Source organism: Micropterus salmoides, unplaced genomic scaffold (genome assembly GCF_014851395.1).
Source record: "Micropterus salmoides isolate LMB-PRFRI ecotype aquatic unplaced genomic scaffold, ASM1485139v1 Ms_hic_scaffold_2, whole genome shotgun sequence".
NCBI lineage: Eukaryota > Metazoa > Chordata > Actinopteri > Centrarchiformes > Centrarchidae > Micropterus > Micropterus salmoides.
The window spans coordinates 16,792,874-16,818,986 of NW_024041150.1; the positions used below are offsets into that span (position 1 = coordinate 16,792,874).

General features: G+C 40.9%; 4 protein-coding genes across 5 annotated transcripts; 1 reads left to right on the forward strand and 3 right to left on the reverse strand.

Annotated features, from left to right (window-relative positions):
- Positions 1-522: 522 nt before the first annotated feature.
- On the reverse strand, positions 523-2,725 carry LOC119911894. The gene is made up of 6 exons (XM_038730876.1): positions 2,646-2,725; positions 2,141-2,501; positions 1,955-2,052; positions 1,208-1,318; positions 1,072-1,106; positions 523-783 (listed from the first exon to the last, which is right to left on the reverse strand). The coding sequence occupies exons 1-6, from the start codon at positions 2,698-2,700 to the stop codon at positions 661-663; spliced, it is 783 nt and encodes a 260-aa protein (XP_038586804.1). The 5' UTR covers positions 2,701-2,725; the 3' UTR covers positions 523-660.
- A 6,173-nt stretch (positions 2,726-8,898) lies between these two features.
- On the forward strand, positions 8,899-10,215 carry LOC119911895 (signal-regulatory protein beta-2-like). Its single transcript, XM_038730877.1, has 3 exons — positions 8,899-8,929; positions 9,034-9,399; positions 9,553-10,215. The coding sequence occupies exons 1-3, from the start codon at positions 8,899-8,901 to the stop codon at positions 9,999-10,001; spliced, it is 846 nt and encodes a 281-aa protein (XP_038586805.1). The 3' UTR covers positions 10,002-10,215.
- A 24-nt stretch (positions 10,216-10,239) lies between these two features.
- Positions 10,240-17,317, reverse strand: LOC119912149 (immunoglobulin kappa light chain-like). Of its 2 annotated transcripts, none has more exons than XM_038731180.1 (6): positions 12,525-17,317; positions 12,081-12,422; positions 11,630-11,971; positions 11,352-11,483; positions 11,194-11,234; positions 10,240-10,974 (listed from the first exon to the last, which is right to left on the reverse strand). In XM_038731180.1, the coding sequence occupies exons 1-6, from the start codon at positions 12,586-12,588 to the stop codon at positions 10,876-10,878; spliced, it is 1,020 nt and encodes a 339-aa protein (XP_038587108.1). In that variant the 5' UTR covers positions 12,589-17,317; the 3' UTR covers positions 10,240-10,875. The 2 variants fall into 2 exon arrangements, with proteins under 2 accessions (XP_038587108.1, XP_038587109.1); XM_038731181.1 differs by having other exon boundaries at positions 11,194-11,231; positions 12,525-17,316.
- A 91-nt stretch (positions 17,318-17,408) lies between these two features.
- LOC119912159 lies at positions 17,409-25,309 on the reverse strand. The gene is made up of 6 exons (XM_038731193.1): positions 25,216-25,309; positions 24,787-25,128; positions 24,349-24,690; positions 23,682-23,798; positions 23,545-23,576; positions 17,409-23,446 (listed from the first exon to the last, which is right to left on the reverse strand). The coding sequence occupies exons 1-6, from the start codon at positions 25,253-25,255 to the stop codon at positions 23,327-23,329; spliced, it is 993 nt and encodes a 330-aa protein (XP_038587121.1). The 5' UTR covers positions 25,256-25,309; the 3' UTR covers positions 17,409-23,326.
- Positions 25,310-26,113: the final 804 nt, after the last annotated feature.

The window sequence follows — 26,113 nt, forward strand, 5'->3', positions numbered from 1 at the left end:
CATCAAAGGAATGGTCTCCTGGGTAACTGTACATTGCTTGGATGACTACTTTTGGTTAATGCAGCAAAATGCACAGTGGGTAACAGACTAGTTGTAACAAAGGTATAATTGGCAAATTCCAGTTGTGGAGACGTTTGACTCATAAAGATAATATGCATGTTATTTTTGTTCACTTTTAAAAAGTTTTAATATTGCAGTTAGTTAAATCCTGTTATAAGTAGGCTAGTTATCGCTGCTTCAATTATATACTTTCTTCAGAGTTTTGACGTGAGAGGCCTCACTATTTCACCTCAGCTGTTCTAAAACCACACTGTGCCGTCTCTTCCTGCCAAACACGTGAAGTTTATCTCACTCACTCCTCCCTCCACAGACCATCTCACTCTCACAAGTGTGACAGCCATCAGTGTCCTTTCTGACTTTTCGTTCATCACACATTAAGCATGCTCTGTCTCTCAGACTAAAGGCAGACAAAATAATTAAGAGAGACGCTGTGACCAAGAGAGAAACATGAGCGTGAAAATACAGGGGAAAATAATCCAAATTTATTTTTTGACAGTGACTCATTCCACTCACTATACGCACACACAAAAGCACAACAGTAGATTAATATCATAAAGCATCAATTCCACTCAGAGCTGCAGTTCCAGGTGCTTTCTGAGTCTATCTGGTGGCAGCATACACAACATTTGGCTCCAGCTCTCTCTGAGATGCAGGCCTGCGGGGTTTGTTCAGTTTTGCCTGGAAACTTAGAGCTGCATAGTTCAGGTCATCTGAGCCCAGATTCTGTAAATCACAGTAATTTCAAAATAAATTCCAACACAGAAAAACTCAAGGTTATTCAATAGCAAAATAATATAGGCCAGATTGTATGAGATAAGCTCATTGACAGAAATAAAACTGCTACACCTTTACAGTGGTTATATACATATGCATTAAATACACAGAAACGTCATTTCAGAGGGGGAAAAATAAAGGTTAAAGATAACTATTGTAGTGCCTGATCATTAACATACTTTTAATGTGTTTAAATGCATCTTTAAGGCCATAACACAGTTTTAATTGTGAGTTCACCTTGTTTTCCTCTGGCTGCAGTTCTTCATTCTCAGCTGAATGGCAGAAGACAAACTTCTCATTAGTTCATTATTACTGACCATATACTGTACCTTGTTTTGGATTTATCCATCATCAAATTATAAATCTACTGTACCTGTCTGAAGTTTCCTGATTTTAACAGCCAGAACAATGACGACTATAGTGAGGAAAACAGTCAGACCAACCAGGATCACACTCATTAGGTTTGTAATTCCATCCAGCTCCTCTACAAGAACAATTATATAAATAGATTCAATTTTAATTTGGTAGTTTTAGACATGATTACGATTGACAATACTGGCTCTATGGTTACTTGCAGAATCAAAAAAATCTTGATGTCACAGTTTGTATGGTGAGGCAGGTTGGTGGACCCAAACGCAGGACACTGAGCAGAGTTGGTACGGTACAAAAAGGTTTATTTAACATAAGGCGAGCACACTTACAGGGAGTGGCCGATAAACAAAAAATAGTACCGAGCAGACTAAACCAAAATGATGCAGAGAAAGAACTAGAAGCAAATACTACGACATGAACTAAGGCACAGGACTAGGAACAACATGGAACAAAAATGCAGACTCCCCAACAAGATACACAGACAGGACTGAAACCCAGACACAGAGGAACCAAAACCAAAACACAGAGAAGGCATGGCCAAAATAATATAATCCAGACAAACTCAGGACAGGGTCGTGACACTTGAGAGGCCTTTAATAAAGATCACTTCACAAGAAAATTTAGTATGAATAGAATTTGATTCTGTTTTATAATCTGATGGCTTTAGACATGGTTAAGACTGAAAATACTGACTCTATAGTAACTTGCACAATGAAACACATCTTAAGAGAGAAAAGAAGAACCTTACTTTTAGTCTTAAAATCCACTTCATCATCAGAGTCACCAATACCTTTTTTAGAGAAAGAGGGGGATAAACTCATCTGAGACATATTGGTTTCTTGTTGTCTTTATACAGTATTTATATTACTGTGACATTATTTTTTAGATATATGGTGAATCTAATGGAAAATTATATGTCTGAAAGAGGTAAGGCTTGACTACAATCTTACCTGGAACATTTAAATGTGTTGCACTGGCAATGACTGTATGTGTCTTCACGTAAAATCCACAGAAATACAGTCCAGAGTCAGATAAATCCACTTTTTTGATTTTAAGAAAGACAGTGGAGACATTGGAGCTCATTTCAAATCTTCCATTTTGAAATCCGTGACAGAATGAAGCATTCCCATCAGACTGGAACATGGAGGAGATACAGCTGGGTTTGGTTCTGTTGATCAGTCTGAACCAGTCTGTCTGAGTTGGAGTTCTGGAAATGTTGGAGCACAGCAGAGTGACTTCTTCACCAGACTGGACCTCCACAGTCTGAGACTCAGAAACTGAGTCAGAGATCCAGCCTGAAACAAACAGCAGAGATAACAAGAGTTATTCCTCAGCGGAGTATGACACAATAGTTCAACACTACTAATTTGCAAGTCAAAAAATAAAAGTGGGTGACTTGCTGAGATTGCTGCTCAGAATAATTCAATGCCAGTGCTTACTGAGGCTGCAGAGAAGTAAGGCTGTTATTAAGGTGAAGCTCTTCATTGTGTGCATTACCGTGTCACAGCAAAGGCACTTATATGGAATAGACACAGAAAAGGGGCTTTCATTGAAAAGGGGCGGGTATTAAATAGTTCATGCAATGAAGCTCAAATTACAAAGTCTCTGTACCTATTTGTACCGTTTATTTTCAGACGGCATAAGTAACAATTCTTACAGTTTGACATATAATGGAAGGTATCTTCACCTCATCTGTAACAGTCTGATAAGACAGATTGCATGTGATTTAAATGCATAAAACACATGCAAGTTTGTCATCTATATTTAAGTATGCAGTTGAACAAAATGTTTTTCCTTTCTGGGGCCAAGGTGCACAGAAAGCAAAACACGGAAAACACAATAATACAGACAAAACAGTTACCAAATAAGCAAGTCTCTGTTTAATGTAAAAAAAACAACAAAAAAAACCCCACATCGTAATTACTTATTTTTTAGATAATACAATGAAAAATTACCAGAGGAGCATGATGACAGCAGCAGAACTGACATTTCAGTGTTCATTTCAGTGACGCTGCTGCTGTGCTATCTTGGCAAGGGAGGTGATGTTGGAGGAGTTGGAGGACCATGTAAGGTTGTCGCTGATGCCCAAAAAAACTTGGTGCCACAGACTTTCACACAGTGGTGCAACTGATTTGCAGTGACAGGGGGGCAGTGTCACTGACAGCACTTTAAGTACCTATAGCTTCTTTTATCAGACCCAGAGAAGCCATTGTTCATGCACATGCATTCTCCATCTTCTTGTGTAATCAGCTGATATGATAATCTCCCTCTCTAATCAAGCTCACCATTTCAAGTGTTCCCCTCAGGGAGGCACTACAGATCTCTGACTCCCAAAATACTGTGTACACTGTGTATGTAATTAATGAAGTTGTGAACTTGGCTTTCCTGACATGACCTCAAACTGCAAACTATGTCAAGTATGACTCTTTAATACATTTTTGATCCATTATAGTGTAATTAATTTTTTTAATATTTGAAAAAAATTCCTAGAGTTGAGAAAAAACATTTAAAAATGTATGATGTCATCACAATGTAAAGTCTATCGCCTGTTCAGGAACTAATGGGCAGGGCCAGGAGGAGAAACGCATATTCAATGGACCACATACCTCGGAAGCTAGAAACTTTTTTGGCGCATACACACCAGGTGTGCAATTCACAGGGACTGAGTAGGAACCATATTCCAGTATTCAATTCTAACAATACATATGCCGCTGTAACCTAAGTCCTCTACCCTGTGGGCCCTTAACCATTTCATCATCTTGCCAGTTTGCTCGATGGCAGTGTTAACAACTTGTCGACTTTCCTACTAGATTTAGCGTGGGGTTGGTAGGTTTGAGCAGAGATGCTTCTTTAGGATGTAAATATCTCGTTTGAGCTTCTCCACTACTCTTTCTCTCCAGATCTCCGGATTAGAGTGTTCCTATAGCTAATATACACATTAACCATAAAATTATGACCACAGTGGGTAGGATATAGTAGACAGCAAGTGAACTTTGACCACGGCCAGATGGCTAGATGACCTGATGATCTGATGATTGCAGCTCTTGTGGGGTGTCCTGGTCTGCAGTGGTCATATTTGTGTAATATTGCTATCTTTGTATATCCTTAATACAGATGAGGAGGCGGTATGTTGTCTTAGCTTGACTTTATTCCAACACGTCGTAACCTAACACACCCTGAATCTCCCCACCTCTTCCGGTATCTCTGTACGTATACTTAGATACCGACGTATGCTCAGGCTTCTGGTGACTGTGTCGGAGTGTCATTCCTTTCTTGGTTGACGATCTCCAGATGCCTCCGGTTTCGTCTGGTGGTGTCTCCTTGTAGCGTTTTCACCACAAACGAACGTGGAGTAGAACACGAAGACTGTATCACCCCGGTCCCTCCCCATGTCTTCTCTGAGTCTGTTTACAGTCGCACTCTGTCGCCGACACCTAAGGCAGGAAGTGGCTTTGTTGTGTATCTCCTGTTGTAGGTGTATTCGTAGGCCTGCTTAGCTTTGGCATCTGTCTGCCTGATTGTAGACAGATTGGGCCATGCCGGTGTCAACTGATGGTGGAGCTTGGGGACTGTGGTTCGCAGTCTCCTTCCCATTCTTTTGTCGGCTCCGTGGCTGTGTTCCTGTAGATCAGGAGAGCTAGCTGGGGGTCCTGTTGCCTCAGGATGCTTTTAGCGGTCCTGACAGCTCGCTCTGCCATCCCATTAGCTTGGGGATAGTATGGGCTTGATTTAGTATGCTGGATGTCATACTTGGATGTGAAGACCTGGAAGAGCTGTGAGGTAAACTGCGGGCCGTTATCTGTAATCAGCTCTTCAGGTATCCTGAACCGTGTGCTTTGGCTCGGTTTGTGCTCATTACAGTGTGGGCATGAGGAGACTTTCTCCTTCACCGCATGGCTAATCTTTGGCCACCAGACGGCATCTTTGTATCTCTCCCTGGATTTGTTTAAGCCTTGATGCCCGTGGTGGATCCTCTCCAGTCTCTCAGTTCTTATTGTTTGTGGAATCACTATTTGGCTTCCCTTCTTCACCAGTCCATTATGCTCACTAAGACTACTTCTCTCCTTAAAATAGTCTAAAGCTGGTCTGACGACATCCTTTTTATATCGCGGCCAGCCAGACTTAATGTATGGTCTGACCTTCTGCAGGGTTTCATCCTGCTCTGTCTCTGCCTTTATGCACTCCAGCACTGTTTTAGGCCTTTCCTGCTCATTTTGTGTCTTCCGCATTTGACTCCGGGTGCCTCGACAGAACGTCAGGTATTATCAGGTTCTTACCTGGGATGTACTCAGCGACAGGGTTGAACTTCATTAGGCGGATCAGAAGTCGTTGACACCTCAGTGGAGTTTTGTCTAGGTCTCTGTGGTTGATGAGTGTCACCAGTGGTTTATGGTCGGTAAGTAATTTGCAGCTTTCCAGACCACACAGATATAGATAGAACTTTTCTGAAGCCCATACACTAGCAAGGCACTCCTTTTCTATCTGTGCATACTTCTTTTCCGCCTCACTTAGTGTACGTGAGCAGTAGGCTACTGGTTTGAGTGTGTCTCCATGATTTTGCAGCAGTACTCCTCCTAATCCATAACTGGATGCGTCAGCACCTACTACAGTAGGCAGTTTTGGATCAAAGTACTCAAGGACAGGTGCAGAGAATATCATTGTTTTTACCTTCTTAAAGGCTGCTTCTTGCTGCGAGTCCCACACCCATGCCACTGCATTCTTCAACAGCTCGTTAAGGGGATGAAGGATTTGTGACAAGTTGAGTATGTATCTGCCAACATAATTCACCATGCCAAGTATCCTTTTTAACTCACTCACATTTGTAGGTGTCTCTAAGGCGGTGATGGCAGACACTCTTTCTGGGCTCGGAGTCACTCCCTCCTGACTGATTACTTGGCCCAGGAAGTGAAGGGATGCCTGCCTGAACTTACACTTCTGGCGGTTGAGTTTTAAGCCAGATGCGCGGATTGTCTCCATCACTCTTTTCAGGCGGCGGTCGTGTTCTTCCAGAGTGGGTCCAAACACAAGTATGTCGTCCATGTAAACTACCATGCCCTCATGATCCTGCAGTAGTTCTTGCATCCTCCTTTGGAATATCTCTGTTGCCGATGTTATTCCGAATGAGAGCCGTTTAAAACAGTACCGACCATTTGGTGTTATGAAGGTAGTTAACTTTGAACTTTCTTCATCTAGAGCCATCTGCCAAAATCCACTGGCAGCATCCAGAGTTGTGTACACCTTACTTCCGGCAAGTTTGTGCAAGATGCTGTCTGTGGTTGGCAAGATAAACTTCTCTTTTCACGTTCTCATTCAGTTTAGTAAGACCTACTCAGATTCTTACTTTTCCAGTCGGCTTAATCACAGGCACCATTGGCGCTACCCATTCTGTGGGCTCCGTCACACGCTCTATTATGCCATTTTCTTCCATTCTCTTCAGCTCCTCTTCTACCTTTGGCAGCAGCAGAATGGGTATGCGGCGAGGGGCAGCAACACTGTATGGCTTAGCGTTTTCTTTTAGGATTATTTTGACGGGGTCTCCTTTAAGCAGTCCTAACTCCCCAAACACACTGACTTCTCCTATGTGTTGTATCAGACCCAGGCGAACACCGACAGATCTGCTCAGTAGGTTATCACCTGTAGACTTGGCCACTATTACCCTAAAGTAACAGTGGGTTATTTTTCTCCCTTGTGTATTAGCTAGGAATTGCCCCAAATGGACCACTTTTCCTCCTCGACTTTCCAGTTTAGAAGTGACGCCTAAGTTTTGGTTTGACACGGAGGCGGCTATATGTAGCCTCATTTATTATCGTTGTGTCAGCACCAGAATCTATCTTGAAGCTAACTGGAGTATGGCATATCACTAGAGTTGTGCGCCACGGTGGCTCTGTATCAGTGATGACTTCATCCACTGTAGCCTCATTCTTGGTTGTAGTTTCTTCTATTGAGCCTAAGAATAAGCTGTCAACTTCTTCAGTCACTTCCTGTATCATTCTGGTTTTGCACTTGTTTGCAAAGTGACCAATTTTGTGGCATTTATTACATTCTCTCTCTTTAGCTGGGCATTTGTCTCTTGCATGCCTGCGCTCACATCTTCCACAGTTTGGCCTTCCATTTTCTTTCCTTCCTGCTGTTGCCTCATACTTTTTTTCCTTTTACTTTTATAAGACTTTGATTTTACTTCATCAACGTGCCCTGATGCGCCAGCCTCGCTGTTCTGTTGCTTTACTAGCGCAGGCCATGTCGACTACCTTTTTCAGAGTGAGTTCACTTGTCATTTGTAGTTTCAATGAAAGATCTTTGTCTTTAATCCCTATGACCAGTCTATCTCTTATTTCCTCCTCCTTTTCATGAAAGTCACAGTGAGCTGCAAGTTCATACAGGTGCCTTATGTACTGTTCAACGGACTCACCCACCTCTTGCGTCCGCGAGTGGAAACGTGCCCTCTCGAAAATCACGTTGCTTTTCGGCACAAAGTGCTCGTCGAACAGCCTCAGCACATTGTCAAAATCCTCTTCCTCGTCATCCTCTAAGACGAATGATTTGTACACTTGTTCTGCCTCCGGGCCCATAGAATAAATCAATGCACAGACCTAGACATCGGCTGGCTCCTTGTTAAGCTTCGTTGCTACTCGGTACCTGGAGAATCGTTGTTTCCAATCAGGCCAGTCCTCCGGTTTAGTGAAATTAAGCTGCTCCGGCGCCAAAAACTTTGCCATCCTGGGCGGATTCCTCCAGTGAAACTAAACCCCGAGTCAGCGTGCAGTCTGCATCCCACTTCTGACACCATGTGGAATATTGCTATCTTTGTATATCCTTAATACAGATGCAATACAATATGTTGTCTTAGCTTGACTTTATTCCAACACGTCGTAACCTAACACACCCTGAATCTCCCCACCTCTTCCGGTATATCTCCGTACGTATACGTAGATACCGACGTATGCTCAATCACAGATAGTAACAGGTTTACGTGACAATATTGAACAACCTCCATGCACTTGAAGAGTAGTCCTGAGCAGAGTAGTCAAGCATAGGCAGACCTTTTCTTTTAACACTGTACCACGACTGGAGAAAACTCAGAGCAGAGCGTGATGATGGCCATGTTCCTGTACTGACAAGCTGTGAGCAGATCATAAGCCAGATAAGATGACCAGATAAGGACATCTGTGCTGATCTGACATATCTTTATGTAAAGGCTGTACTAGAGTGAAAAATGGGGGCGGGGGGGGGGGGGGGGTGTTTACATAACTAAACATGTAGCATTTCTAACCTACTACACAAAAAAAGCAAACGAAACAGCATTAGTTATAGGAAAAACGTAAGTACTAAGTTAAATGTCATTTCACCTCCACTAAGCTCTCAAGCCTGCATTTTGTCCATAATATTTTTGTGTTTTATTGTCTTACAACTTTGTAATGGAACCTTTTGATAGGAGATGACAGAAATAAAGATACAAATTTTTGCTGCTATATTTTTGTATAGTTTAGTTGTCTGGCCTGGATGTTTGACAAAGAAGAATAACCTACATTTATATGCTCTTCATTTTTCTTATCTTCATTCACTTTCCATTGAGGCCAAGACGGATGTTTATGTCATACAGTTTGACCCTCTTGGCAACCAATCAAATGTCACCTCATTTTTAAGCTGTTGTCTGCTCTTTCGCTGTGCTCAGTTCTCAAAACCTCTGAGAAGATGCACCTGTATACGATCCTCTTTGGAGTATGTAAGTACTTGATAGAAGATATTTTCAGTTTATAATTTGAATTAATTCATTCATTTGAATGTCACCTCATGTCTATAACATGTTTTCAACACCTTTTGATCTAGTTCATCTGTCAGCGGTGATTCAGTCGTCGGCACTCAAGCAGGACACTGGGGTTATATCTGCTCGTGTTGGGGAAAATGTGACGTTACATTGCTTCTATGACAGCCAAGTGGCAATGCACTTCTCCTGGTACCGACAAACCTTAGGAAGTGGACCTGAACTTCTGTCTAGTATTTACAAATATGATAAACCATCCACAGTCTCCCGCTGGACGGAGAAGAACCCTCGTTTCTCTGTGCAAAGGAAGGAAGGGATGAATCATCTCCACATCTCTGACGTTCACTTATCAGATTCAGCTACGTACTACTGTGGAAGCTCACACTCCAACATAGTGGACTTTGGAGAGGGAGTCTTTCTTAGTGTAAAAGGTATTGTACTTTATTTATTTTTTATTTATTTTGACTGTAAACTGCAGAGATTTGCATTCAAAAAAATGCTTTTTTTTAATCACATGAAGTATTAGCAAAATTGCCATTTTTCCTTTGCTTATTGTGATAAATGTTTTTCCCTGTGGATTTTAGGAGTCAACATCAAGGAAATAGTCCAGGGGCCAACATCTGAGACAATCCTGAAAGGAGGCTCTGTGACTTTCAACTGTACAGCACGCTTCGGGACCTGCGATGGAGAACACAGTGTTTACTGGTTTCGACATGGATCTCGCCAAGCAGTCCTTCAGGCGCTCGGGGATGGGTGTAAACAAGTCTCCACATCAGGGCCTCCTTCACTGAACTGTGTCTACCATTTGCAGAAGATGAACCTGAGCTCCTCTGATGCTGGAACCTACTACTGTGCTGTGGCCTCGTGTGGGGAGATACTGTTCGGTAATGGAAGCAAGCTGCTCATCAAAGATGATGTTGAAGACCAAGCGGCACAGATTACAATCTTAGTCTGGCTCTCCATAATCAGAACCGGGCTTCTCTTATTCTTTTTAACTATTTGCTTCTTATTTCACATCACCAAATGCGGGTGATGTTTTTAATGCAGAGGTTGGCTTTCTTAGTTCAAAGTGTTAACTTAGTTAAGAATATCTTTTACAATTATATGTTATCACAAGTTAAAAAAATTCCATCTAGCTTTCTGATTTCGCTTTTTTGCTGTATTATATTTTTCTTCATAAATGCAACTTTGACAAAGCTATCCCAGAGTGTTCTTATTTTTGAGTCATTATTTGTACGATTAGATGAAGCATACAAATAATAAACTTCGGATCACGTTGAATCTATTGTTTAATCAAGCCATAAATTTTGTTCCGGTTTTACCAACCACAGCGCTACATAACATCTGCGATGTTTGCTCACAAGCTGTATGCAGTTAAAAACAAAGAAGCTGGTAAACTGTGTTATGGAACATCAGTGAACTTCTGCTTCTTCACATGTAGTTTGAAAAAAAGGTTCCTGTGATCCACTGAAAGTCTTGCAACAGAATTGCGACATAATGAGGACATCCTGCGTGAAACCACTTACAAACACAAAGAGAGCACAACGGCAAAGGTTATCGTATTTTACTGCTGACCACAAGAAGACTGACAGGCCTATTTTCTGTGATGGTGAATGGTGTGTCGGTGAAATGTCAATGCAACAGGTGCATCTATTAAGGATGGCAACCTAAGAACACAGAAGCACTTGATTGTTGGACTATAGAAATATCATTTTTATGGTGATTAAGTATTCTCCACCAGTCTTTGTTTGGATGTGGGGTACCACACAGTGATAGAGGAGGTGAGGAGACTCTTGATGGTGGCTCTGTAGAACTAGATGCAGATCTTCAAGGAAAAATTCCTTTTTCGGAGCAATCCTTAAAAAATCATCCTCTGATGAGTTCGCTTGATGAGCGTGTCTCCCTTTTCATGAATAAACTACTGTGTCTTGATTGTATTTTAGTGAAGCTGGTCTGCAGGAGGAGCGTCTGGGTTCTGAACACACTGCTGCATAGACAACTGCGGTCTGAAAGACATGAAAATCCAAATATTTTGTATTTGTTCTGAACGTTTGGACTAAGAGAGATCCTGCATATAGTTAACATGTGGTACTGGGTGCTTGTGACTGACAAACACTATTGTATTATATTAAACTACATGGGAACGTTTAAAGGTATAAAACTGAAATTGCAATCAAAAACAAATCAAACAAGGCACGAAAAGCTAAAAGAAACAAATGAATTACCTGACTGTCTTCAAGAGACCAACCACTAGATCTGAATGCTGCTGTAAACAAAGTGACCATCAATGCTAGTAACGGCAGAATATAATTTAACATTTTACTTAAATATTCTATTTAAATTCAGATATACAGATATTCAATATAATACATAGTTTACATACTTGTGGGATCTTCCTTGTGGTTCTTACAAAGTGTCCATACAAGCAGAAGTGTCACCATCCCAACAACAGTGTTTGACAGCATCAGCGCAATAACAGTTGGACTCAGATCATCTGATTTGGTGAAGGCAACGTCTCCATTGAACATGTGACAATGAACAAACAGTATTTCATTTAGATTTTAACAACAAACTTTTGCTTACTTACATGAGAATAAAACTTATTAATACAGTAGATTTTCTTGGACTGATATCTTCCACCTCTCTTCCATACTGTCTTACTGTGAATATTAATCCTGGTCCCATTTCCAAACAGTATCTGTCCACACAAAGTCACAACACAGCAGTAGGCTCCAGCATCATCAGAGCTGAGGTTCCTCATGAGAAGGTTGGACACACAGGTAGTTTCTCCGCTCTCAGTCCTCTGGCAGATGTCGTTCTTATTTCCAGAGGAGTAAATCATTTCTGGAGCAGAATGATCTGAGGTTTTCAGCCACATGACACTAACGTGTTCTGCTGCACAGTGGCCAGTGAGAACAGAACAGCTGAGAGTCACAGAGTCTCCTGGCTGGACTGACTGAGACTCTGGCTGCTGGACGACAGAGTCGCTGATCATCTTTGCACCTTGGGAAACAAATCAAAGAAGTCTGATCATTAGTATTCTGTTCACAGTCAGCTGTGATCAGTAAGCTCAGTATGAATGCTTGAATAATTAACTACAGAGAATAAATACCTTTTATCATCAAATATGTTCCTTGTCCAAACTGAATTTCGTTTAAGTTCATCACTCCACAGTAGTATGTGCCAGTGTCTCTCCACATTGTTGTAGATATGGTCAGGTGGCTGCTAATGCTGTGGGATGTCACTGAATGATGATTTGATTGCTCATTAAATGTTGTCAGATTATATAAAGTATCTGTTGAAGCCACCAGCTGTAGTCTCCCCCCTGTGTTTAGTTTGTACCATACCCTAATTCTTCCAGCAATATTGATGTGACATGTAATAGTAACTGAGCGTCCTAGCTCCACTGCTTGGAAAAGAGCAGCCTGATAGATGTCACTTGACCGTACTTCACCTGAAAGAAACAGAAAAAATAACAAGGAGCCTAAATAATACAATCACCTCGATGTATGTAAAACGACATAAATAGATCTCACAAGTGGATTTTTTTACTTACACACAGACCAGAGCAGGGAAATAATCAGAAGACACACCATCACCTTCTCTGCTTCTATCCCCATCCTCTACACAGCAGGTCTGACTTGCTCAAGTGACAGCAGTCTTAACAGATTCACCATGCAGGACCAACTGTTGCGACAGCGTGTCAGGTATCTGATTGGTTCATCTTCAGCCTCACCTGATTGGCTGCTTCTTAAGTCAAAGAATGTCTCATATTATCCCATGAGGCTTCATGTTGTTTCTATCTACTATACAGTAATCTTAATGCTGTACCAAGCAAACACTAGGGGTGGTACTTTTATAAAAAAATAAGTGACAAAACTAGGAAATCCAAGAATATAAAATAACAGAAATATAAAAATATTAATTCTCAGGTCTTTAAATCTGAAGTCAGATAAAGCAAATTCCAAATAGAGGAACACAGAAACGGCTTCATAAAATGAAAGCAGATGGCTTAAGTAACCATACTTAAACTGACTCTATGATGTGGTGTTGGTGTTTCCTTTGGTGCACGTGTCTTATATAACTGTTTTTTTTTTACTCTTCTTACTGAGCGTTCCTGTTGTTCTGCTGTGGTCCTGGTGGTTCACATCAAGATAACCAAATAGTTCTCATTGGCAATTCAATTATGGATAGTTAAATTATTGAAATGTCAGCCTCTGCCGCCCTCTTCTTTACATTTAACACATGATGCAACAGAAACTCGTCTGGACCCCTTTATGGCAGAAAATACGTTTTATCTTTATTATCTTGTGTGAACCAAATGTCTAAAAGTAACTGTCATTTCATAGAATATGTCTTTGCATAGGCTTCTGATTTTCTAAAATATTTTCTACCACTGTGATTACAATGTACCTGAATCTTGAAATGTTGGCACACAGACCTGAGACCCATGGAAGCCCCACATCCGTTTAATTTTCAAAAAACACCACATTTTTTGTCATGCTGCATGTTATGACCAAGCGGCAACCTCCTGCTCTCACTTACGATACCAGTCAGGAAGTAACTTAAACTGCAGTTCATCGAGTGGCCTCTTTAGGCTGGCTGCAAAAGGGAGTCAATCTCCATTGAATCTGAAACTTTACAGCAGAATAAAACATGTTTAGTTGTAAAGTAAAGGCTCTGTTAGTTGACGTTATGTTAACGGTAAACTTTACAAACAGGCAATGTTAGTTCTGCCTGCCCTGCTGAGGAGAGCCATGCACGTCCAAGTGTACTATAAAAACGATAGCGTTATACTGTTCTTTGTGGGGTTCATCAGTGGGGATTATTGATTTGAAGTTCATATTGAAGGACGTTTAGAGTAATCATTAAGTTATTGCACTTAGTAGATGTAGTATTCCTTGTGATTCAGCAATCAACAATCTGAGGTGATAACTGCGTTTGATGAGCAGCGTTTCTGAAAGGGAGCTTAAGAGGTGGATGCATACTTCGGCAGAACAGATGTTGTAGGCTACCTGCAGAGATTTGCATCCGCCTTTTTGTCAGCATATAATGAGCGTTATGCCTGCAGACAGGTACAGTAGCTGGGCTTTAACTAGTGCAGTGCTCCTGAGTTTAATAGTTAGTTTAGTTAAGGTGAGAAATTAGGTGTGTCAGAGTTTGTTTGGTGGATTAGAATTTGCCTAACAAGGTAGTACAGATTCTTATAATAAATGTTGAATAAGATCTGACTTGAGCAGTCAACAGAAGTCTAGCAGCATGAATTATTATTGCCCAGTGTCCCGCAGCAAACCATTGCACATATTAGTAACAGTTTATTTCACATTTCCACCCCTGATTATAGTTACATGCCAGAGAGGTTTTCTTGCTGAGGTGATCTCAGGGTTCCGTAGCTTTATGGCACTTTGGGAGAAGCTGCTTAACTGTCTACCATTTGTTTTCTTTACAGGTGCCAGAGAAGTTGATTGCAGAACCCTCCAGATGTGATTTGCTGTGTCCAGCTCTACAGGAGATAACAGCCCCAGCTTCCAGCAAGGTTCTTCAGCTCCAACAGCTGAACAACACTACTACTAAAATTGATCAGACTAATTATACTTAAAATCAGTTTCCTATGTTAATTGCAAATAGTGTGATCTAAACTCAACAATATGTTATAGTTAACAGCTGTAAAAGAAAATATTACGATTGTATTTATAGGTTAACATTTTGCATATGTGTTAGTAGAAAGTAAAAAATGAAAGATGGTGAAGAGCTCTCTAATCAGCTAATTAAATCAAAACACCTGCAAAGGTTCCGAAGCCTTTAATCTCTCAGTCTGGTTCTGGTACTCACAATGAACTTTTCCACGGTATTCAAATTTTTTGAGATGCTTTTCTAAAAGATGGAAAGAGGGAGATCACCCTTCTTATCGGTATTGTAATAAATATCATCTTTTGGTTTGAACATGACTATGACTTCCCGTCCTCTAATGCCCCAGTATTGTTATAAACATTGTTGCTCCTCCTCCCCTGGACTTACCATCTGGAGGAACGTGACAAACAGTAAACAGTAGCTCTGCAATGGCCAAAGGACGTTTGGGCCATTTTGCTACAATGTAAGTTGACTGGCAAGGCTCAGGAAGCTTGTGCTGCACTTTCAGTGGAAGACAATATGTGTTTTGATACAGCTGAGCGCGCAGTATTGCGGGTCTATGAACTAGTGCCTGAGGCATATCGACAACGGTTTAGGGGCCTCTGTAAAGCTGCTGGCCAGACGTACGCTGACTTTGCTAGGGAAAACGTAACTTGATCGTTGGTGTGCGGATTGTAAAGCTGATGATTTTCCCTCCTTAGATGAGTTGATGTTGTTGGAAGAGTTTAAGAACCGTGTGCATGAAAGGATTGTCGTTTACTTGAATGAACAGAAAGTGGCTACCCTACAGCAACCAGCTATGCTAGCTGACAAGTTTACTTTAACGCATAAGGGTGTCTTCAGTAAGCCAATCTCATCCTTTGTCTCTTCACCACATCTTAGGGCTAACAAGAAGTCTAGTGACAGACAGGAACCCCGAGTTGGTTTAGCTAACTCTACTTTGGGTGCTAAGGCAGACAGGCTGTGTTTTTTTCTGCCATAAACCTGGTCACCTCATAGCAGATTGTTTAACAAAAAAACAGAGAGCATGAGAGAATTTTTTAAGCCGTTCATCCTTCCTGGTTCTGCATCACTCACAGGGCAGGTTGAAGATTAGAGTCAGGTCACCATACTACGTGACGCTGGTGGTTTGCGGTCTTTCATCCTTTCTAGTATCTTGCCTTTAGATGCTGAGTCAGCCTGTGATGTCAGTACAGTTGTCCGAGGTATCGGTATGTGTTGTGTGCCAGCCCCACTTCATCGCATCCACGTCTAATCTAAGCTGGTTTCTGGTTGGTAAAGTGTACCCTGACCCTGAAGTGGTCAATGTACCCATTTCTGAGAGTGAACCAGATGAGCTGGTTCAAAAACACCCATAAATGTTCTCGGTCAGCATGTTGACTAGAGCTCGGAAACAAGATCAGGAAGTAATGTTGTCTGACTCCATGTTCACTTTTTTTCTGAGGACAGGATGGCTGGTGGAGAGTCGACAGAAGTGTGTGAAAAAGTGCCAGAGACTCTGCCACTGCCGTTGACACGTGAAGGGCTCATTGGTGCACAGAAAAGTGACCCCTCACTGGAAAAGTGTTTAGCCGCAGTTTGTGCCGACCCAAGTGGGTGTAAGAAAGGTCAATGTTTTCTTGTGGAAAACGGAGTGCTTATGCAAAAGTGGTCTTCCCATACAGGTGCAGCAACAGATGAGACAGGTGAGGTATTTGACACAGTGTACCAGATAGAGAAACCGGTAGGACAGGTGCAGGTCAAGTCAGTGGAGGCCAAGATGGCTGCAGTGTTGGCTTATCCAGTTCCTACAACCAGATGAGAGCTCTGGCGTTTCTTAGGCATGACAGGATACTACAAATGCTTTTGTAAGAACTTCTCAGTGGTAGTGTCACCCCTTACTATTATTTTCCAGCACTGCCTTAACCCTCTTGGGCACCAGAACTTCACAGGTTGCCAGTGGAGCTGGTGGATGTTAGAGACCTTGCACTCCTCCACCTTCTGTTTGAGGATGCTCCACAGATGCTCAATAGGGTTTAGGTCTGGAGACATGCTTGGCCAGTCCATCACCTTTACCCTCAGCTTCTTTAGCAAGACATTGGTGGTCTTGGGGTTGTTATCATGTTGGAATACTGCCCTGCAGCCCAGTCTTTGAAGGGAGGGGATCAGTATGTCATTTAAGTACATATTGGCATTCATGGTTCATTCAATGAACTGTAGCTCCCCGGCAGCACTCATGCAGCCCCAGACCATGACACTCCCACCGCCATGCTTAACTGTAGGCAAGACACACTTGTCTTTGTTCTCCTCACCTGGTTGCTGGTACACACGCTTGACATCATCTGAACAAATACATTTATCTTGGTTTCTTCAGACCACAGGACATGGTTCCAGTAATCCCTGTCCTTAGTCTGCTTGTCTTCAGCAAACTGAGATTTCTTCTGGGACGAAAGCTATGCAGAACAATTTGATACAATTTGTGGCGTATGGTCTGAGCACTGACAGGCTGACACCCCACCCCTTTAACCTCTGCAGCAATGCTGGCAGCACTCATATGTCTATTTCCCAAAGACAACCTCTGGATATGAAGCTGAGCATGTGCACTCTACTTCTTTGGTCACCCATGGCAAGGCCTGTTCTGAGTGAAACCTGCCCTGTTGAACCGCTCTATGGTCTTGGCCACCATGCTGCAGCTCAGTTTCAGGGTCTTGGCAACCTTCTTATAGCCTAGGCCATCTTTATGTAGAGCAATAATTCTTTTTTCAGATCCTCAGAGAGTTCTTTGCAATGAGGTGCCATGTTGAACTTCCAGTGACCAGTATGATGGAGTTTGAGAGCGATAACACCAAATTTAACAGACCTGCTCCCCATTTGCACCTGAGACCTTGTAACACTATTAGTCACATGACACCGGGGAGGGAAAAGGGCCCAATTTGGATCTTTTCACTTAGGGGTTTACTCACTTTAGTTGCCAGCGGTTTAGACAGTAATGGCTGTGTGAAGTGTTATTTTGAGGGAACAGCAAATTTACACTGTTATACATGCTGTACACTCACTACTTTACATTGTAGCAAAGTATAATTTTTTCAGGGTCACATGAAAATATCAAATATTTACAAAAATGTGAGGGGTGTACTCACTTTTGTGAGATACTGTGTTCCTGCAATGTTTTTTTGCAGCAACACAGACCGCTAGAACTTAGTCAGCTTGTTCACATTGCATTTCCTCCAGGCTACCAGGAAGTGCTCCATGCTTCTGAAGCCAGTTTTATGTGTAGCCAAACAAGCGGCTGTAAAACGGTGGATACTTTATTTTTAGCATCACAACCCCTTCAAAATGACATAATTTAATCATTCCTTATTATTTTGTCCTGGAACAAAGATGGTTTAAAGGTTATAGGTCTGGCCTGCAGTCCAAAGACTTAGAGATAGTCTTATTGTTGTGCTGTATAACAATTTCATCAAGATAGGGGGAGGTAGACTTAATTACCAGATGCATAAAGAGAGACTTCAATATACAGTAACACTGACCAGGTAACTTGCAAATAAATTATGGGTCCTAGACTCTCTTAAGAGCTGTGGAGTCAAACATAGAGAGATAAACTTATCCCTTAGTGGGATTAATGAACACTACACAGAATCAGTGTGAACAGAAGCGCAGCCATGTCATGCTTTATATTCTTTTGTATTTGTGGAGGCACTCGCTGCCGACATACTACTACTACTGGATAGATTCTAGACAGGGACCTTTGATACATGCCCTCTCTGCAGTACAGGCTAAAATAAAGCAACATGTCAGTAGAATAGCAGCAGAAGCTTCAGTCCCTGTTCAGTATCTGCACAAGATGTGTTCAGGCACAGTACCGAATGTCGGTCACATGTGTTTTCTCAAGCTCAGAGCCAAATACACAATGAAAACAGAAGAAAATATAATTGTGTTTTGGGTTGCACTTATGTGAATAAAGCAATATGCAAATTGTCACTAATCACACTAATCATGTGAGTCCTGGAACTCAGTATCCCATGAACAGAAAGTTACACTTAAGACTGCAATGGAACCACATTTCTTCTACGCCTGGATGAATCCACAACAGACCTGCCAGCTAACAACTAGCATGCTTAAGGAACTTTTCACAGATCACACACATTCACATCTGATTTGGCCCAAACACAACCACGCAGTGAAGAGAGGAACTCTCTTTGTCCTGACCATGTGCGTCCATACTCGTACACGCGATGCATAAGGAGGCATAACAATGACACACGCACACACATCTCTTTGTCTTTAGTTTAGTGCATTTCAGTTAGCATTCATTTTGTGTTTTGCTTTTGTTTACCTTTCTAAATAAATGCTTGTGGATATCCATATTACATTTTTAGCTACTATTGTCTATCTTAGTAATTGATCTAAAAATTTATGTTACTGTGTGTTTAAGATCTGCATAGATGTAGGTAGGATCTATAACTCCGATTCAGAGAAGAACTGATGAAGAAACATCCTGCATGAAACCACAAAGAGACAAAGACATCACAAGATCTCATCTCTTTGCTTTTATCTGTAAATGGGTTAAAGCTTCCTGCTCTTTGGGTTTGTGGTAGCATGTACAAAAAACAACATCCCGTTCTGTGAAGACTTTGCTTTGGCCTTACGTATGAACAAACTGTATATGTGACATGTGCCAATGTTTTATTTTACCTTTATTTATTCAGGGAGCTTCACTGAGGGCAGCCTCTCATTTGCAGGATCATATCCTGATCATATTCACACTGTTACATATTCATACCTGGAAGCTGCCCAGGTTGCTCAAGGGCACCTCAGTGGTGGTAAGCACTGCTTGGTTTACTTTCCACACCCAGATTATATCCTGCCAATCTGGGGAGTGAACCGGGGATTGAACCGGCAACCTCCCGGTCACAAGCTCATCAATGTTGCAGTGACAGCGATCTGAGCCTGGAAACACTTCAATTATTGAGTTGTTTTATACTTTATAATGCATAACAACCAACTGAAATTATTAGTGTAAGGTGTGTGATCATAGTGAACTAAGGAAAGCTAACATAAGATGATAATCTGCTGTCACAATACAGTGTTGAGTCCTTTCTTGGTGAAGGCTCATATTTCACATTTGAGTACACGTTATCTGCATTTAAGATATGAGCCTTAGTTCACACAGCTGTCCTTTTAAAATGACTGTCTAAGCTGCTACACTGTGGCTTGGGGGCCACAGGCCTCAGTCTTCCTGTGTTCAAGCTAGGTCTTAAGTTTCCATCAGCGGAAACCTGTTCACAGAAGTTCACACTTCTTTCACAACAGTAAAAAACAAAATGATGAGAGTTGGACAGTTTAAACTTCACGCCCTCTCTGTACATTTATGGTTAGAAGAAGTTTTAATAGATCAAAGCGAATTTTGGAGTCCGCTCTGTCTGTGTCTGTATCCAATTCTGTATATTACAACATTCTCTTTTAATACACGGATTTTACTTTATGGCCTGCACATTTGACTGCAGAGCTTTCAGCTGAACCATTTTTAACACACTGTAGTTTGCTGTTGATTACTGATACTTTGTATTTGAATTTTACCTTTTCTGTTTCAATTAAATTCAATTTTTTTTATAGCGCCAATTCATAACAGAATCTATCTCAATGTACTTTTCTTTTAGAGCTGGTCTAGACCGTACTTTCTAATATTATTTACAGAGACCCAACATTTCCTACCATTAGCAAGCAGAGTGTGTGTGTGTGTGTGTGACAAAGGTCATAAAATATCAACCATTCCTAAACACCATCTCAGAGCTAGGCTATAGTAGACGACTGCTTGTGTTCATATTTGGCAGCTTAGGACATACGCACAGGCTGCCCATGCTCTGTCATGGTACCTATGAGAGATGAGTGATATGCTTAGTATTGTGAAGACCTGTTGCATGCCACTGGTCCATGATTTTGTATATGTATTTGACTAGAACTATAATATTTGAGATGGGGTATGTTTGGTTATTAGCAAAAATGTCGAAATAGTCATAGTTATTAATATTACAAATTATTAATAAAGATTCATAAATACAGGGAACCACCCTGAAATCAGGGACCAATAACTCTCAAAATGGGGTTTTGTCACCCTACAAATGCCAATATTTAAACATTAATTTACATAAATAAGGTAGACAGTGAAGGGTGAATCCGTGCATTGACCGTCATAACGATAGCTACGTATTGTAACTCCAGATTCTATGAGTATAGACGCAGCCCTCTAAGGCTATCGCTATTGGGTTTACATAACGGTGTGCAGTACTTCACCAGCGGGTGAGCGAAAACTGTCCTGTCAGCGAAACACGTTGTGACAGGCGAAATGGCTGCAGCGTAGGTCTTAACCGTACTGAATGCCAGAACTATGTCCATGAGCAGCTGGATCACATAAGCACCCCATGCAGTGGACAGGCCTGGGTCCAAATACCAGTGTTGGAACGCCGACCATTTGGAGGAGTAAGAGGCTTCAGAGCCACCAGGATCACTGCCAAGGCTGAAAATCGCAGGCAGTTCAGGGGGCGAGGCATCAGCCGAACCGGCGGAAAAGCATACAGCCAAGGAGGCCACAGTGGGTGCATGATGGCATCCAGATCCACAAAGAAGGGCTGAAAGCAAAATAGCTTAGTAACCTGAGGTTAGTGAACATGTTTAGCTCAGCAGTGGCCATCTAACATTAGCTTGCTTTCTTTCAAAGGTTGACTCCGACTATCATTCGTTATGAAAAGATGAATGAGCATTTGTTAATATACTCAAAGTCAATTAATGTAATTATTTATGTACCGCTGGCTGCCGTCACATTAATTATTAATGTTGGCTGCAAACAGGTTACAGGTTTATTGTTGATCATGTAACGTTACATTTACGTTTTATTTAGTTAACATCACACTGGGTTTGAGGGTCTGGGGGATGTGTTGACTGAGTTAACAAGCTGTCATAATTGCATTGCACGTTATATGGTTGTGCTCTGTAAGTGAAAAACAGGTTACAATTAAAGAATCCCTGATAGCTATGCAGTGTTCTAAGCATCCTGGATTGAACGCAGCAGGTGACAACATTCATTATAACCACGAGTGACTTGAGACTTGACTTGGACTCTAGCCTGAGAGCATCTCTGTCTGGATCCCATCTTAATTTTTTACAGTGTTCTAGTGGGGTAATAAGGTACTATGAGCTACCAAGAAATGTGGGTGAGGCTTCTAATGTGAGTGAGTGAATGACTGACACGGTAACATGCGGCTTTCATTTTTACTCTGCAACTCCAGAGTGCTTAATAATTTTCTCTGCTGTTTGCAGTGTTGAGCAATGTCAGTTTTTTCAACTTAGTACTCACTTCATTCTGTTACTAGTCATAAATAGTAACTATTTACTTCAGTCTTCAACAACAAACATGTTCTGTTCCTGGTGATGTGCTCACTTTCCACATTCCTCTGTGAAGCAATATTTAAAAGATGTCTGAATAATTACTTTTTTAAATTTTTTTTTTGTCTACTACTGTTCATACTATTCTACACGTAAGGACCAGCTTACTCATTGCCATGCTGTTTCAGTTTTATCTTCAAACAGTGCAGTTAAATAGAAATTGTTTGTGTTTCTAAAAACTTACATTTGATGATGACAGACCTATCTCAGAGCATTTTTTATTGGAACTTCTTTACACTCAAGAAAGAAATTGTCAAAAAGAAACTGCTCATTGTGAAGTTTTCCTGGGTAACAACATCTTCCCTGTAGCTTTTGCAAAGACACAGCGCTGATTTTTTTCAAGCTGTTTCACAAGACAGAATTCACTCCATATTGAGGTCATGGTAGAATGTTCAGAGGTAGACATCACAAACGTTTGGCACATTAAACAGAAAACAGATACCACAAGGGTGAGAAAATATAGCTTGTGTATATATAGCTAGTGTAAGAGTAGCAGGTCTCTGACATCCACTGTCCATTTTTCTGTAGAATGATTTTAGTCGATTATAGGAGCTTAGGTTTATTCTGTATTTTATCTACATCTGACTTTTACAACTACAAACGTACTTTAAATAACTTTATCCAGCAGCCGTCTTAATGCAGCAGCCACAGTCATTCAAGACTGCTTGATTGATTAAACTTCTTTATTGATTGTTAATATAAAGGCTGCTAGCAGCTTCTAAATATATATAATTTCATTTAAAATTTAATCCATAAAAACTCCTAAATACAGTGGTTACAACTGACATGCCAGAATTGGCCCAAAGGCTTCAAACTAGACCAACCACAGAAAAATGACAATAATAATCAACAAAAGCATTATTCAGATTCAGCAGGTCATTCAGTTATTTGTTGCAGCACACACATGCCCAACAATAAATGTTTACTCAGCAATTTAGTATTTCCATAGTCGTTAGTACTGAAATTAAATTTAAGAATTCAATTAAATAAAAAGCATCTAAAACAGTAAACCATTGCTTTGTTCAGAATCAGCGGCATGATATTGGGGTGGCAGTAGCTCAGTCCGTAGCACATTCAACAGTATTTAAATATACCATTCATGCTGAAAAGATGTGAAGTTGCTGAGTACAGTTTTAATCAGGGAGAGCTAAGCTCCAGTGGCTGACTTCTTCATACATGACAAAGCTAAAGCTCATATTTTAAAGTTGTTATACCACTAAACATATATAGATAGATATATATTTGTTTAGTAGCAAGGCATTCTTCATTCTGCCTGGTTTATCTGCATTCCCCAGATCACCCAACTCAGTTCTGCGGACAGTATTTGATGTCAGAATAAACTACAGTGGATCTCACTGAGGTTTGACTGGCTGGGAGGCTTCTGGGAACAGAACACAAATCTTCATAGATAACTGCATCACTAGTCTGTGAGAAATGGACATTAAAAGAATTATTCTAAACGCTGGGCATAGAAAACTACTTACACAACAAATTAAACTGTCTGTGCTGAGACAAACTCTTACCTGATTGCCTTCTGAACAGCCATCAGTTGCCTCTGAAGAAACACACAAAAAATAACTACAGTCAGTTCCAGTTAGTGCAGAAATCAACTGAATGAGGATCTGATTCTTCAGCCGATCAATATAACAATTTTAAATACCTGTGGAATCTTTCCTCTTGCAAAGTGTCCATATAAGAAAGACTGTCACAGTCCCAAGAATGATGTTTGACAGCGTCAGTGCGATACCGGTTGGACTCTGTTCAGGTGGCTTGGTGTCTGCGTTTTACAGAAAAGAGTAAAGAAATGGTGAGTCATTTAGATTTGTATATAAAACCTACGATTGCGATGTCCTCCATTTAAACGATGTCTAATTCCGATGTCACAACTGACTGGACCAATCAGTTTTATCATATCTTGCCATGCAAATAGTGTTGAGTTAACAGTTAAGTATTTTAGTTTCTTATTCTTCACCAGAATGCAAAAATGTTGGCTTTAGGGCTGCAAATAACATTTTTTTTTATCATTCTGATGATTATATTCTCAATTAATCATTTCGCCTATAAAATGTCAGGACATAGTGACAAACTTTAATCTCAATTTTACAGAGCCTAACATTATTTTCTGCCAATCAACTAAAAGATTTGTAGACAACATTTTTGTCTGGCGACAGGGTTATATACAGTAAAAGTGAATGGCAACTTGTTTGTGAGGCTCAAAGCACTGTCAACTCCACAAATGTATGGTTGAATCAACACTTCTCTGTATTTACCATTTATATGATTTACTAGGAATTGGAAGTATTTTACAGTGACAGTTTCTGTCTTACTGTGAATATTAATCCTGGTCCCATTTCCAAACAGTATCTGTCCACACAAAGTCACAACACAGCAGTAGGCTCCAGCATCATCAGAGCTGAGGTTCCTCATGAGAAGGTTGGACACACAGGTAGTTTCTCCGCTCTCAGTCCTCTGGCAGATGTCATTCTTATTTCCAGAGGAGTAAATCATTTCTGGAGCAGAATGATCTGAGGTTTTCAGCCACATGACACTAACGTGTTCTGCTGCACAGTGGCCAGTGAGAACAGAACAGCTGAGAGTCACAGAGTCTCCTGGCTGGACTGACTGAGACTCTGGCTGCTGGACGACAGAGTCGCTGATCATCTTTGCACCTTCGGAAAGAAATCAAACAAGTCTGATCATTAGAATTCTGTTTAAACACAGCTGAAATGAATATGCAATTAGGGTAAAATCCTGGAAATGAATACCTTTCAGCATTAAAAAGGTTCCTGGTCCAAACTTGATGCTGTCCAAGTGCATTACTCCACAGAAGTATGTTCCAACATCCTCCCATGTTGTTGCAGATATGCTCAGATTACTGATGAATTTGTCAAATCTTACTGAATAACGGTGATGAAATTCAGCACTAAATACACTCAGATTATAGCTGGAGTTTATTTCTACCACAAGCTGCAGTTTTTTCCCTGTAGTCTTGTACCACACTCTTTTTCCCATCTCACTCTTTATGTGACACTCAATAGTAGCTGAGTCTCCGAGCTTCACTGTTTGGAAAGGAACCGGCTGAGAGATGTCACTATGCTGTGCCACACCTGAAATATACAGACAGGATATAATCACCATGTTTGAGTGTGAAGATGACATGAAAAGATTCCACAAGTGGATTCTTCGTTACTCACACAAAGACCAGAGCAGGAAAACATTCACAAAGGACACCATCTTCTTGGCTGCTTCTCTGATCCTGCTTCTTCTCCACAGCAGTTCTGACCTGCTAAGACTGCGGCAGACTTAACAGATTCACCACTTGGCCTACTTTGGGCCACATCTGTCAGGTCTGATTGGTTCATCGTCCTCACCCTGCAGAACAGGATTGGCTGGTTCACAGTGAAGCAATAACAAAACCTTCATCATGACCTGTTTTGACATCAAATCTTCAACTCATCAGCTCTTTGACATTAAATGGCAACACGCAGGTAAACCACAAAGAGGTGAGCAAAATGGAAACTGCAATTTAGCTGCATACTTTCCAGAAGAATGGAAGACACATGTCATGAGCCACACATAGTGTCCTCAATATGAAAGTGTGTCAACATTTAAAAGGATGGTAAGAAAGAAAACGTGTGTATGGGTAACAAAGCCAAAATATCTAACAGCAGCTGTACTGTGGTACTTGGATGAGGTGAGCAAAGCGGGGAACTACAGCATGTTAGAACATTAAAAAAATTCACTCTGTATATTTCACAATAGAAACTGTCTTCAGTAGAAAGTTGATTTGTTTAAATTCTGTGAGCATCATTAACTAAATTCTGTTCAGCTTATATCATAAAACCACAATAATAAATAAATAAAACTTTCTACATGGCCAGATCCCTTTAGAATTAAACAATTTCCTGATTTGTGTGAACTGACTCTTTGCAATTCCTGATGACACACTGTGATGGAGTCTGCTTATTAACGGAAAAGAATGACATTTAGGGAAATACGGTCATTTGCTTTCTTGTAGAGAATTAGACGATACAATTGATGCCGCTCTCTTGTCTATACATAATTCTTGGTCAGGTACATAACCCACCATAA

What these genes read in the sequence shown, in the direction of transcription:
- LOC119911895 (XM_038730877.1), top strand. Translation starts at nt 8,899, where the DNA reads ATGCACCTGTATACGATCCTCTTTGGAGTAT. An exon ending in TACGATCCTCTTTGGAGTAT is followed by an intron (nt 8,930 to 9,033) that starts GTAAGTACTTGA and finishes CTTTTGATCTAG; the next exon opens with TTCATCTGTCAGCGGTGATT. An exon ending in AGTCTTTCTTAGTGTAAAAG is followed by an intron (nt 9,400 to 9,552) that starts GTATTGTACTTT and finishes TGTGGATTTTAG; the next exon opens with GAGTCAACATCAAGGAAATA.
- LOC119912149 (XM_038731180.1), bottom strand. Translation starts at nt 12,588, where the DNA reads ATGGGGATAGAAGCAGAGAAGGTGATGGTGTGTCTTCTGATTATTTCC. An exon ending in AACATATTTGATGATAAAAG is followed by an intron (nt 11,972 to 12,080) that starts GTATTTATTCTC and finishes TTGTTTCCCAAG; the next exon opens with GTGCAAAGATGATCAGCGAC. An exon ending in GGTCTCTTGAAGACAGTCAG is followed by an intron (nt 10,975 to 11,193) that starts GTAATTCATTTG and finishes CATGTCTTTCAG; the next exon opens with ACCGCAGTTGTCTATGCAGC.
- LOC119912159 (XM_038731193.1), bottom strand. Translation starts at nt 25,255, where the DNA reads ATGGTGTCCTTTGTGAATGTTTTCCTGCTCTGGTCTTTGT. An exon ending in CAAGAGGAAAGATTCCACAG is followed by an intron (nt 23,577 to 23,681) that starts GTATTTAAAATT and finishes GTGTTTCTTCAG; the next exon opens with AGGCAACTGATGGCTGTTCA. An exon ending in GCTGTTCAGAAGGCAATCAG is followed by an intron (nt 23,447 to 23,544) that starts GTAAGAGTTTGT and finishes CATTTCTCACAG; the next exon opens with ACTAGTGATGCAGTTATCTA.
- LOC119911894 (XM_038730876.1), bottom strand. Translation starts at nt 2,700, where the DNA reads ATGCACACAATGAAGAGCTTCACCTTAATAACAGCCTTACTTCTCTGC. An exon ending in CTTACTTCTCTGCAGCCTCA is followed by an intron (nt 2,502 to 2,645) that starts GTAAGCACTGGC and finishes TGTTTGTTTCAG; the next exon opens with GCTGGATCTCTGACTCAGTT. An exon ending in AGTGGATTTTAAGACTAAAA is followed by an intron (nt 1,319 to 1,954) that starts GTAAGGTTCTTC and finishes TTGTTCTTGTAG; the next exon opens with AGGAGCTGGATGGAATTACA.